General features: G+C 36.0%; 2 protein-coding genes across 3 annotated transcripts; one reads left to right on the top strand and one right to left on the bottom strand.

Moving 5' to 3' along the window:
- Nucleotides 1-1,384: 1,384 nt before the first annotated feature.
- Nucleotides 1,385-6,395, bottom strand: LOC306847586 (cartilage-associated protein-like). 2 transcript variants are annotated; one of them, XM_079381617.1, is made up of 7 exons: nucleotides 5,124-6,395; nucleotides 4,507-4,656; nucleotides 3,510-3,681; nucleotides 3,293-3,421; nucleotides 3,031-3,176; nucleotides 2,849-2,932; nucleotides 1,385-2,583 (listed from the first exon to the last, which is right to left on the bottom strand). In XM_079381617.1, exons 1-7 carry the CDS (start codon nucleotides 5,580-5,582, stop codon nucleotides 2,533-2,535), a joined length of 1,191 nt encoding a protein of 396 aa, XP_079237743.1. In that variant the 5' UTR covers nucleotides 5,583-6,395; the 3' UTR covers nucleotides 1,385-2,532. The 2 variants fall into 2 exon arrangements, with proteins under 2 accessions (XP_079237743.1, XP_079237744.1); XM_079381618.1 differs by having other exon boundaries at nucleotides 2,078-2,583; nucleotides 2,849-2,952; nucleotides 5,124-5,649.
- Nucleotides 6,285-12,808, top strand: LOC306847585 (peptidyl-prolyl cis-trans isomerase FKBP9-like). Its single transcript, XM_079381616.1, has 10 exons — nucleotides 6,285-6,736; nucleotides 7,721-7,866; nucleotides 8,527-8,716; nucleotides 9,778-9,923; nucleotides 10,011-10,200; nucleotides 10,277-10,422; nucleotides 10,509-10,695; nucleotides 10,847-10,992; nucleotides 12,088-12,251; nucleotides 12,345-12,808. The coding sequence occupies exons 1-10, from the start codon at nucleotides 6,534-6,536 to the stop codon at nucleotides 12,522-12,524; spliced, it is 1,698 nt and encodes a 565-aa protein (XP_079237742.1). The 5' UTR covers nucleotides 6,285-6,533; the 3' UTR covers nucleotides 12,525-12,808.
- The last annotated feature ends 717 nt before the right edge of the window (nucleotides 12,809-13,525 follow it).

Raw genomic sequence — 13,525 nt, 5'->3', positions numbered from 1 at the left:
TAGAATACAATGAGCATTTGTTCATTTCAGACTATTTTCCTATAAATAAGTGAGATTCTTGGGGTTGAGCTCAGGACTCTTTTAAACACTTTCAACACATTTACAGCTTCAGTTTCTTTAAAATATATGTAGTGCTATAAAAGTTATATCATAGCAGACTATTTTCTACAAACATTTTCCCAAATATCTTGATGTTCAGTGCAAACGTTTTGGCCATGTCTTATACAAGACATTCAATTTGTTCATCACTTCCAACGACGTTTATGAGGTATATTTATATCATGTGTATTATAAATGTAAAAACTTGATTTTAGAACTAGTGAATTAAAACAAAAACACAAATCAGATATGTCTAGGATCACTTTTTATTTCAATTGTCATACTGAGGTCAAACATATAGTATGCTATTTTTAGATAATATTAATAATAGGTAATTAAGTGTAGTAAAGTCATTTATTTCTAGGAGTTGTTAGAGCAAATGTAGCATTTTTATATTGTTTGATTGAATTATAAGTGAAGAAAAGTGGAGTAAAACTTCATGAATTTTGCAGGGTCATTTGTAAGTATCCATTAATGATCGACTGACAGTATTAACATTATCTAACTGTTTGGGTATTTTTGATTGTTGGCTGTTGTTGTTGTTGGTGTTGTCTTTTAATATGTTTTCCAGCCCTGACATCTCTATTTAGCAGAGAAGCTAGCACAGTCTTATTTTACATTAGCCATTTAGAGGATGCTTTTATCCAAAGATACTTACAAATGATGAAAATCACAAGCAATTTATCATACAAGAGCCAAAACACTTGCATTTATTTACAAAATAATCTCATTTCTAGATCAAGAAATCAGTTCCATTTGTCTGCTGTAGATCTATTTAAAGCTACAGTGGATAAACAAACTTCTTACCATAAAATTGGTAATTTGCTATATGTGAGGTAAATGTACCCATTTTAACTATTTTATTTTTTGCTCTGATATCTTCTGAAAGTTATTTTCTGAACTGTAAAGTGTTTTTATTGTGATGTGGAACTGTGAGACTTCATAATCTTTGTTCTATTAATCTGTAATCTTTTCAATTCCATTTGAAGCTAAAACTGCTTGGTAATATCAACATTACACTGTAACAATGTCAGTTAGATGTGACATGAGGGTATCTGACTAAACATAGCTGTGGAAAACTAACAGAACATTAACCAATAAATTACTTTGGGGGGAAAATGGCCGCTTTAGTCTTCCTTGGTGTCAACATTACTTAAATAGGCTTAAAAAAACATTTCCTGCCTAAAATAAGACTGCAAACATTTGCGTAGCGTTGCCAGGTGTCTCTGTATGTGTATAAGAGCAGCAGAGCCAAACCTGATATCACAAAAGAGGGACATGTTTTCTGTGTCTAAGCTGTCGTTTTACCACAAAACAAAGACGAAACACTCAGAAACACTCCTGCATACAAATACTCACACAGCAGGAGAACAGAGACTTGTTTAAATGTGTTTAAACATGGAGTATCTGTGCAGTTTATCACACCATAGTAGGAAAAACCCACAGAGAAAAGGAAAGAAGGGGTGGGGGATGAGGAATGAGAGATGTGGAGGGAGTCTGGATTAAAAAAACAACCGTCCACGCACTCTTAAAAGTAAAAGTGTTTTGCTTAAGGTCTAGTGTTTAGTCTTTTGCTGTTATATTTAGTCTGAAATTTAAACTGCTTTTAAGGGCAGGCAATACTGGTTCAGCCTTTGAAATAGACAAGTTTGTTTGAGTTCTTCTATACAGCACCATTTCACACATATTTTGAATAACAGCCAAGTGAACATTTGTGAAGTTATCAACAACAACATATTAGTGCCAACATTTGGTCCAAACAGATTGCCTGAGGCTTGGGATAACCAAAACTTTACTAAGCTCAGGATCTTAAAGTAAGTCAGTCCTTCTGAAATGCCAAATACACAAATTCTCCACCAGAAGGAGGATTGTACAGAGACATTGTTACACTTGAGGTAACAAAATATTAATATTAAAACAATACAGATATAGAAAATGACAGATGAATCAACCAGTATTTCACAGCACAAAAGCATCGAGTATAAACATTTTCATCCACATTATTTATTACAACAGCAACCGCATCTGTAACAATCAGCCAAAAAATACATTTTCAGTGTTCAAGCAGTTCTGGGGGCCCAATTCTGCCTGGATATCTTCACATGGTAACAACATTGCTTGGATTGTATTCAGTATAGAAAAGCAATCTTCATTAAAACAATCCAACCAACAAAATAAAAACACATCATTGTTTTCTCTGAGATACTTTAAATTGACAGGGACTAAGATTCAAAATTATAATCTTTTGGCTTGTGGTGCATAATCTGTATTTACATGTGTAAATATAAGTACATATTTTAGTACAGATGTCTAAAGTAAAAAGATATCAACACTTCCAATCACCAACCCCTAAATAAATACAAGAACACAAAATGGTACAGGATGGTCCAAAACATTTTCACAATGTTTTCATTTCAGTGCAAATTAAATCGTTTATTCATTCTCAGCATCAAGATATTCATCAAGAAACTCTAAGACTTCACCCTGAAAGAGAAAAGTGGTTGGAGGAAGAGTTAGAGAAAGAATGGTGTTTATTAACAGTATCTCAATGATACTAAAATTACACTGCGCTGTAATTAAATAAGCATATAAACACTTTCATTTATGTGTGATGCAGTTAACGGCTCAGAGTAAATCAGTAAGCATAGTGCGCACCCAAGTGTCCAAAACTCACATTGCAAGTATTCAACGCTCCGAATAATTGAAAAAGCTTCGAAATTACCCATGCACAAACACTCTCACATCTCACCTCATCATCTGACAGCAACTTCTGTTTGGCAAATTCTAGCATCTGCAGCTGTAGCGTTGTCTGATTGTAGTACCGTACTGCTTCCTGTCATGTGAGAATGCATCCTGAGTTCAACATCAAACATTTAAAGAAAAATAAATGTGTTTATTCATTATTATGTGTTTATGATGTGAAACACCTACCGCTCTAGGGAAGAAATCCTCATCAGTCAGGCCAAATTTTTCTCTGTGGTACCGATAATAATCCACATTATTCTTCATCACCTCATCACTGGGATCAAAGAGCATGTAGCTGGCCACACACGGTACAGCGTTCTTCAGATCATTCACTGAGTGAGAATGAAGGAGAGAAACTTTTGAATGGAAGCGTATATGTTTCATGTCAGTTATTCGCATTCATGGTTCACGTAAATTGTTATGTAAACAGAGAACTTTCTAGACTTACATTTATAATAAGCAAACTGGAGGTAGTGGTACATGGTTGCCACAAATTTCTCAACAACAAATCCACCTACAACCGGCGTGAGCTCGCTCTCACAGCGAACCTTCCTCTCCAGAACCTCTGTGTAATGATCTAAAGACAAAAACACATGTTATGTTTCAGCTAGAGTTACAAAGGATCTCAGAGGCAGACATGACAAGAGCAGCAGTTATATGCCAACCTGCAATGGACGGGTAAAAGTCTTTGAAGTCTTTGATCTGTCTGGATCCCTCTGACGCTGCGATGCACTCATCATACACTTTGAAAAAGTCTCTCAGTGCCAGCTCCATATCTGACACTGACGTTCTGAAGTTATCTCCATTGTACGCCCGCACGGCCCGAATAAAAAGCGTCTAAATAAGAAGAACCGATATTAACCATATGTAACTGTAAACTACAACACTGTTTATTACATTCAACAGATGTTTTACAGTTGTATACATTTACCTGAGCTTGGATTGCACAAATGTAGACATATAGTATTATAGATAAATATTATATACGCACCACTGCTAAAAAAAGTTTGGGGTCTTGAGATTTTTTTATGTTTTTAAAATAAGTCTCTTATGCTCGCCAAAGCTGCATTAATTTGCTCAAAATTACAGTAAATAAGTAATATTGTGAAACTTTATTAGAATTTAAAATACCTGTTTCTAATTTTATAGATTTTAAAATGTTATTTATTCCTGTGATGGCAATGCTTTAGTATCACATCCTTCAGAAATCATTCTTATATGTTGATGGTCAAGAAACATTTCTTATTATAATCAGTTGAGAATAGTTGTGCTGCGTAATATTTTTTCTCAAGATTCTTTGACGAAGAGTAGTTCAAACAAACAGCATTTATTTGAAACAAAAATATATTAAAATTATAGATATCTTTTGATCAATTTAATGCACCCAACTGAACAAAACAAATGTATAATCACACTGCCCCCAAACTTCTGTTATGTCTATTTCTGCATATAATTTAATACACATTGGTCATTATAAGTAATGCTATCAGCATATCTGAAAGGAAAATTTAATTTGAAAACAAACATGAATTTCAGGATTTCTTAGTATTTAGTTTGACCCCATTTTGCTTTAATGGCAGCAGCTCTCAAGGAGCATTAACAAGAGGATTTATATGAGGATTTGATTTCCTTTTATTCAGTGTTTTGTGTCTGGGGTCTCACCTCATATGACTTGGTCTCCAGGTCTTTCAAATGTTCATCAGCTCCAGGTAAACTCTTGTAATAGTTCATGTTCCTCTGCATCATCTCATCATCGGGATGCTTCAGGAGGAACGTGTACGCTGCAGATACAGCTTTGGCCAAATTATCACTCTGGAATAATTCATAATACTCCATTTTGTCAGACATTTCCAAACCAAAACTCTACACATAAAATATTTTTAAAAATTATGGTACTAAAAATGGTAAAACCACAGATTTTTATGTAGCCTACCATAGTATGCTATTCTTTTGTCATGGTATTTTGGTAATATCAGGGATTTTCCACATGTACTGGAACAATGCATTGCACATGATAGTATTCTTTGAAGTAGCCTACTTTGAAATACCATGTATTGTGATGGTACATGGTTAGTACCATGGTATTACCATCTAATATAATCTACACAACGAAAAAGAGCAAAAATGAACCATTTCGTACTACCATGTTTTTCACTGTCTGCAGTCCTATTACCTATTACCATGTTACAGTATTGCAAAACACTCACTTACCCTTAAACTAGCTTCATAAACAATTGTAGATGTAATGAGAGAAAGTTAATGTTTTGTAGCAGACTCACTTTGAAGTAAGCAAACTGCAGGTACTTGTAGGGTTCCCGTTTCTCAAACTCCTCGATGGTTTCACGGCTGGGGAGCGTCTGTCTGAAGGCAGGTAAGCCCTGCTTGCATCGCTTCAGACACTGAGCTCGCGTCATCACGTTACCGAAGGCGTGCAGCTCGGGGAAGTCGCTGAAGCGCGTCTCGTCGTCGAGGCGCACCGTGCTGCAGTTGAGGTTACAGAAGGCCTCGCTGTCCCTGAGCAGCCGGTACAGCCGGAGACTCATCTCCAGAAACTCCACGCTCTCGGGCCACTTCTCCTCACTGTACTTGTCTAAAGCGTGTCGGTACGCCGAGTCCAGGGGCATAAGCTCGTGCCGTGGGAAACTGCGAAAGTTGTATTTCTCATACTGCGCAAGAACGCAAAAAGAAAAACAGAATAAAAGAAATGCAAGCCTGAGGCAGTGCGATGAGGAGGCCATGGTCCCGTATGGGAATCTCAACGTACGCGGGATTGTGAGAGCACAAGACCCGCCCGCTCCGCAGCCTCTCCACGTCCCCAAAGTCAGTCAGAACACACCCTTCCCCCATGAAGTTAAAAAAATAAACATTACTGTGATTTACTAAAAATATATAATTTATTCGTCAAATCCCACCGGTAACATTTACTTTTAAGTTTGAAGAGTCGAAAAGAACATATTCTACACAGACGTTATAGGCTGTGCAACTATGAAAGTTCACACTCTCTTGATTTGTGAACATTTTCCATGGCTGCTGTAAGCAGTTACACAACCAGAACATTTTAATTCCACTTTGTCCCTTTAAAAGATATTTGTGTCCAAACTCTGCAAGGAAGCATGTGAAATACGTCATACATAATTACAAAATTTGGTGTATACAGCCTATCATGTAATTTAAACGTTTTAAGAAGTAATGTAGGCTATTAGAACAATATCCACATCACAAAATAAATGAAACTAAAGTGAATGGATGCATTTAGACCGGTGAAATTTTATAATGCATGCATTATTCAAAACGTAGCTACTGAACTATAATAAGGAGACATATGATCATCGGATCTAATGAGTATAAAGTTTATAAATGTTGCACTGCTCGGTGGGCCATCTATAATTACATGCTCGTAAAACCCCCCATCCATCATAAAGCGCGAGCCGCCCCTCTCTGTGCCACGTAGAAAGCATTCCAGCCTCTAGGCCTGCATTTCCGCATTATCCCTACAAAACGGAGCTCTTTCCTGCGCATTCTCCATGTAAAGTGACACCGGAGCCACAGGAAGAAGCTAAAGGCATTTTGAGGAATCATCCACCACGTCTACACACTTCTCCTCTCAACTACAGTGAGCGAGAGGGTTTGAGCAAACTGCTGCAGCGCCCGAAAGCAGCAACAAGCCATTTGCAAAACACAAACGGAAGATGATAAGGTTAACGGTTCAGATGATTTTCCTGGCTTTCCTAGTGACATTCGTGGCGTGCAACCCGCCGCCAGTACCGTTAGATGATATCGTGATTGAGAAGACGTTCACTCCGGAGCGCTGCGACCGGAAGGTCGAGTCTGGAGACTTTGTTCGGTATCACTACATCGGCATGTTCCCTGACGGAAAGAAGTTTGACTCTAGGTTAGTGCAAAATGCATGTTTGACTTCCATTGTTCATCTTCTCACCTGGCCTGAAGCCATTTGCGTTTGTAGAGTTTAGTCTGTGGCGCTCACAGCCACGCAGGCAGAGCAGATGGGACTTGCCCAATTACTATGAACTGTGAACATTTACTTCTGCAAAAGCACGTCGTATACATATATATAGCTGATTTAAAACAAGCTAACATTTTGTAAAGTTTGATATGGAATGACTGAAAAAGTGAGTGAATGGCATGAATGAATGTACACGTGACTGAGTGAACCAACGAATAAGTGAATGAATTAATTAATGAAGTTTGGTGAAAGGCTGTAATTTTCATAATGCTTAATGAAAGGGCCCTCATTTTTCAGCTTTTTAGCTTTTTTAAAGATCATTGGAAAATATCTTACAAGACCATACTTTTTTAGTCTTTCTTCTTCAAAATGTCATATTTAATTCAATGTGTTACGTGCTGTTTCTCTGTTAGTATTTGTGGAATTTACTAGCAGTTTGTGAGTGAAAATTATTCTACAAACAAATATTTTTCAGCGTCGATTGAATTGATTTAAGTTTTTAGGTAAAATTGAAAAAAATATTATTGCATTATTTTTTGCAAATGTATTATTGCATAAAATATTATTGCACTAACCTAATTTTAATTTCATTTAACTTCTTATGAAGAAATTCAATCTTTTTTTTTAAGACGTTTACATGAGAAGCAAATTGTGAGATAATAAGGTTTTTCAGAGAATATAATTTAAATTAAGTTTATTGTTCTTAAACCATTGGCAAATATTTAAATTAAAAATACTGTTTAAGATCACTAGATTTTGATAGGTAAACTTTTAATGCAAGAAAATTATTATAAAATGATTTGCCAAATTATAAAAAAAAAAAAAAAAATATATATATATATATATGTGTGTGTGTGTGTGTGTATCAGATTTTAAAGATGGTTTTACTGATTTTTGTTGGTGTGTTTGCAGTTATGACCGTAGCACCACCTATAATGTGTTTGTTGGCCGGAAGCAGTTGATTGCTGGGATGGACAAAGCTTTAGTGGGCATGTGTGTTAATGAACGATGGATGGTCAAAATCCCTCCACAGCTTGCCTACGGAAAGAATGGTTATGGTAAATGCACTTTTTTAATACACAGCTCTCTATTCACTTTATGCATGAATGTCTATCAGTGTAGGTGCCATCAGTACATTTACATTTAAATAGCCACATACCACTAGGTAACATGCTAATGCGAGAAACTCACTGAGACCTACAATACCCATGATTCTTCTGAACTCCTGCTGAGTCAGAGGAACATGCATCTCCAATTGGAGAGAGAGAGAGGGGGGAAGTGGAACAGACGGGGGTGTGAACTCCCAATGGGAGTGATTCAAAGAAGAATGTTGAGCAATGTCCACTTGTCAGAACTAGTTAGTGTGTGTCTGCCCAATTCAGCTGTAGAAGTCACAAACAGATGTGTATAATTTATCTGCACATACCACATATACAACAGACTTAAATGATAAGTAATCTCAGACGCATTCATCTCATGATCAGCTCTTTTAGTGAAATACACAATACACAGGGTGGCACACTTCCCCTTGCACAGTTTTATTGTAGTGAGCAAACATCAACTAATAATGCAGCCTTTATAGTAAACACAAGATTAAAGCATTTATTGTCCTTCTTTAGAGTAGCTGGTTTCAATCATGCTTCAGTGGGCAGATTTCAAAGCTGCTAAACTGGTTTGGATTTTATTTCTCACAGTATTTTTATGTCATTCCTTGTCAGGTGACACCATCCCCCCGGATTCTATCCTTCACTTTGATGTGTTGATGTTGGACATTTGGAACACAGAGGACAAGGTGCAGATAAAGACCTACCACAAGCCAGAAAGCTGTGGCCGCACTGTAGAAGTGTCTGATTATGTCCGTTATCACTACAATGGTACTCTGCTCGATGGCACGCTGTTCGACTCCAGGTGAGATGAGTCATGTGAACCCAAAAAAAGGGGATAAAAATGAAAAGAAGAGATAGATAGATAGACAGATATTTTTAGTAATTAAATTTTTATATTGAATAACTTTTATTAAACATTTGATATTGAATAAACACTTATTGCACATTATTGCCAGTTCTGTTTTTGCTTTTCCAACAACAATAGTTCCACGGCCACTGTTACAACAGCAAGGGAATGTTTTGAATATTTATGAACAAATCAGTTAGCTCAATGATTCAGTGATTCATTAATTCCAATTCGTTTGAATGAAGACATCAAATGACTCATATAGACAGTCACATGTCGCCACCTACTGGCGTAATCACCAGAAAGAGCCACAAAAAATCCCTATCACTAATAAGAGGTTTATTTATTTAAATAAAACAACTATTAAATTAAATAGGATTAAAACAAAATGATAAAATAATTAATTAATACATCTAACATTACTATAATGAGTATAAATTAATAATAGAAACAAAACCTTTTCCAAAAAATATTTAACACATATTAATATTTTTATTTTGTAGTATAAATTAGGTCTTTATACACTCTTATACCTCTTGACCAATCAGGTTCGAGGACCAGAACTAACAGCACAATAATGTGTGAAAGTGAAAGTGAGTGACATATGGCCAAGTATGGTGACCCATACTCGGAATTCGTGCTCTACATTTAACCCATCCAGCGTGCACACACACAGCAGTGAACACACACACAGCAGTGAACACACACACACCCGAAGCAGTGGCATGTGCATGCAATACATGGTTTATATGTGAAATATTAAATATATAAAAATATTTTTAAAGAATTCTTCTAAATATTATTCATAATTAATGTATAAACATATAGAATTAAACATGAATATATTTCATTTTTGGACATAAATAGGTTAAAACATCTTAATCCTAATTCTTATGATTATTTATTTTATTGATTTATTATTAATTAAGGAAAATATTGATATCATTTAAACAAAAGTGTGGATGTCTGAATTTGATGTATTTCCCAATTAGTAATTCTGATTCTTTCATTTGCAGTCACACACGTATGCGCACTTATGACACTTACGTGGGGATTGGTTGGCTCATTGCGGGAATGGACCAGGGGCTTTTGGGAATGTGTGTGGGAGAAAAACGCATTATCACCTTGCCACCTTCCCTTGGCTATGGAGAGAATGGAGATGGTAAGAGTAATTTTATTAGAAATATATACTAACCATATTTGTGCATGCAAAATAAGCATTACAACATCCAGTTATCTCCACTTACAGGAAGTGACATCCCTGGTCAGGCCTCTCTGGTGTTTGATGTGGTTCTACTTGATCTTCATAACCCCAAAGATGAAATCACAGTAGATGTGCAAAGCCTTCCAGATCACTGTCCACGCAAGAGTGTAGTAGGAGACTTCATGCGTTACCATTATAACGGATCCCTGCTGGACGGCACATTCTTTGACTCCAGGTAAAAACCCTTAATTTGAACAGAAACTGTTTGTAAAGTGATATACAGTGCACTTATGCTTTTGTTTATGTTTCAGTTACTCTAGGAATCGCACTTATGACACTTACATCGGTAAAGGCTATGTGATCGCAGGCATGGACCAAGGACTCCTGGGTGTGTGTGTTGGAGAGCGCAGGAGGATTGTTATCCCACCTCACCTGGCATATGGAGAAGAGGGCACAGGTGTGTGCTGATTGGTCCTTTTATAGTCAAAAGAACATGAGGTTAACTTTTATCTTTGTATTAATCTCCTCTGTCTCCTTATATAGGAACTAAGATCCCTGGCTCAGCTGTGCTGGTGTTTGATGTCCATATTATTGATTTCCACAACCCATCTGATAAAGTTGAGATCACCAGTGTAAAGCCAGAGAAATGCACCTACAATGCAAAACGTGGTGACTTTGTCAAATACCACTACAACGCCACTCTCATGGATGGCTCTTACATCGGCTCCACGTGCGTTGCAATTATACGTTTGTATATTATGTTGTGTTGGCATGTTACAAGTATTTGATCATTATATTGCTATGGAAATGGGAATCAGAACGTATGGTTTATATTTAGAAATTTGATCTAATTTATGTTTTCCGTCTGTTTGTAACTGCAGGCTCACCTTGGGTAAGACATATGATGTGGTTCTGGGGGCTGGACAGGTGGTCGTAGGCATGGAACAAGGCCTCATAGGAATGTGTGTCGGAGAGAAGCGCAAGCTACTCATTCCACCTCACCTTGCCTATGGAGAGAGGGGAGTAGGTAAGACATCCTTTCACAAACACAAAACAAATGTTATATATCTAAATAAATATATTCAAAACAATACAAATATATATTCAATATATTAATATTAAATAATTATATAATAATTATTACATACAGTATTATGAATTATACACATAGTAAAATATAATGTATATATCTTACATTTATATGTAAATATTTTATATTAATAAGTGCACAAATTGCTACCAGTGATTTTTTAATGGCTCATAAAAAGAGCTGTATTATAGGAGTTACTGGGTGACACTTTACAATAAGGTTTATTTTGTTAACATTAGTTAACTAAATTAATTAACATGAACTAACAATGAAAAAATGTTTTGATTTTGAATCATATGAATCATAGTTATTTTTAGTTTCAACATTTAATAATACATTATTAAAATCAAAAGATGCATCTGTTAATATTATTTAATTGACCTGAACTAACATAAACTAACAATGAACAGTTGCATTTTTATTAAAGATTAATAAAAACTTTAATAAATGTATTGCTCGTTGTTAGTTAATGCACTATTAGCATTAAGGAATGGGACCTTATTTTAATTTCATTTCTGGTTGTGCTGAATTCATTCACTAAAAAGAGCCGGCTCATAGGATTAATTTGTTCAAACTGGTCATGACTGATGCTGTATGTTTGTGCAGGAAACACTATCCTTAGAGCAAAATATCAGAAGCCTTTTATTTGTCAAATAAAATGTTATGCTACATGTATGTAAGGCAACATGAAATGTTAAAATTTTATGTTAATGTTAAGCATGTTATGACAATACTTTAAATCTCTACTGCTGGCTTCATGAATTTCTATTGCAATTTGTGGTGGACACACCAGAGGGAGACAAAGCAAATTCTTCTAACAACCTACTCAGCTAAACTAACAATTTAGGTGCGTGCTGATATATTGACATTCAGGGAGGCTGTTGCTAAATTCGACACCACATACTTGTATACTACTCTTACTATTTTTGCCTTTCTGTGGCAGTAATAGTAAGTGTAGTATGATAGTATGTTTACTTAAAACTTACATATTTCCCACAAAAAATATATTATTAAGTACCATTTCTTGCTCAGATGGGGAGGTCCCTGGAAGTGCCGTGCTGTTGTTTGATGTTGAGTTGGTGGATGTGGTGGAAGGTCTTCCTGAAGGCTACATGTTTATATGGGACAGCGATGTTTCACCCAACCTTTTCAGTGAGATGGACAAGAACAAAGACGCGCAAGTGGACAATACTGAGGTATATTGTTTTATACTGCGAGTGTGTGCATAGCAATACATCTCCAAAATGTTTATTAAGCTAATTTCTCCAATGTCTGTCCCTTCCATACAGTTTTCAGATTACATCCTCCAGCAGGTAGAAGAGGGCAAAGGTCGTCTGGCGCCAGGTTTTGATCCCCAACGCATCATAGAGAATATGTATGACAACCAGGACCGCAACAAGGATGGACGAATCACAGAGGATGAGTTTAAACTCAAGGCAGATGAAGCAGCTTCTCATGATGAGTTATGAGGCTGGACTCAGGGATCGAGGGTTGTGATTGGTTGTGTCTTGTGGTTTAATATTATAAATGGGAAGGGTATAAAGATATTGAATTTGCCAGTGAAGTGTCACTCAGAGAAGTTGTTACTTTAGATGTTTGTCTGAGAGGTGTGTGCATGTGTGAGTGTGCATAATTGTGTTTATATATGTTTTTTTTTTTTTGTACGGGTCTCTGAATGTTTGTTAGAGTCTGGAGTGCAAAACATTACTTTGTAAAAAAAAAAATCCCTTAAATAAACACATTCCAACCCCCAAAGTGTTCATTATTTCACTAAATTACTGTTTTATTAGAACTTTAAAAATATTGCTTTACATAAGTCATGCTCATAGTAAGGCAAAAGCTTGTAGCTTCCTCTTAAAGTGAAGAGCTGCAAAACAACATTTGTTACATAATTTAAGGTTTTAGCAGCTTGTGGACTGACAAACTGAAATGCAATATGCTGACATGGAAGTTTGTTATCCAAGCATGATATTGATGAACTTCTGAGCTTTTAATGTTTTTTTTCGCATGATTGAGCATGTCCATTCTGATATGTTCCTGATAACGTTCCTTAGGACTTTTAGCAAATAGGAATAGCAATAAAGCAGTCTCTACATGGTTCAATGAACAACGCTCAGGTATAACATGAGCGTCTAAGTGTCTGTCTGCCTGGTGTTTTTATAATCCTTTGAACGTGTGTCAGTGTGTGTTTAGTAGGTGTGGGCTGATAGAGACTCCAAACTGGAGCTGACTCTAACAAACATGAGTAAAATGCAGACACAAACTTTATCCCCAACACGGCTGTAATATATAATACCATTATGTCAAGAATTTTAAAAATATTTACATTCAAATTTTTTAATTCAGAAAAAATCAATTTCTTTTCATTTTCATAAGTACAACATTAACTGGGTGCTAGTTAAACTGGTGTGTTCAAAACACATACATACAATTCACACCTTCTCACATTACACCCAAATCAATTTAACGT

The sequence above is a fragment of the Barbus barbus genome (genome assembly GCF_936440315.1).
Source record: "Barbus barbus genome assembly, chromosome: 27".
Classification (NCBI taxonomy): Eukaryota; Metazoa; Chordata; class Actinopteri; order Cypriniformes; family Cyprinidae; genus Barbus; species Barbus barbus.
Note: the sequence above shows the minus strand (reverse complement) of the source record. Positions and strands in the feature narration are given on the sequence as shown.

What these genes read in the sequence shown, in the direction of transcription:
- LOC306847585 (XM_079381616.1), top strand. Translation starts at nt 6,534, where the DNA reads ATGATAAGGTTAACGGTTCAGATGATTTTCCTGGCTTTCCTAGTGACA. An exon ending in ATATGGAGAAGAGGGCACAG is followed by an intron (nt 10,423 to 10,508) that starts GTGTGTGCTGAT and finishes CTCCTTATATAG; the next exon opens with GAACTAAGATCCCTGGCTCA. An exon ending in GGCTCTTACATCGGCTCCAC is followed by an intron (nt 10,696 to 10,846) that starts GTGCGTTGCAAT and finishes TTGTAACTGCAG; the next exon opens with GCTCACCTTGGGTAAGACAT.
- LOC306847586 (XM_079381617.1), bottom strand. Translation starts at nt 5,582, where the DNA reads ATGGCCTCCTCATCGCACTGCCTCAGGCTTGCATTTCTTTTATTCTGT. An exon ending in CTTTTACCCGTCCATTGCAG is followed by an intron (nt 3,422 to 3,509) that starts GTTGGCATATAA and finishes TTTTGTCTTTAG; the next exon opens with ATCATTACACAGAGGTTCTG. An exon ending in CCAGTTTGCTTATTATAAAT is followed by an intron (nt 3,177 to 3,292) that starts GTAAGTCTAGAA and finishes ATTCTCACTCAG; the next exon opens with TGAATGATCTGAAGAACGCT.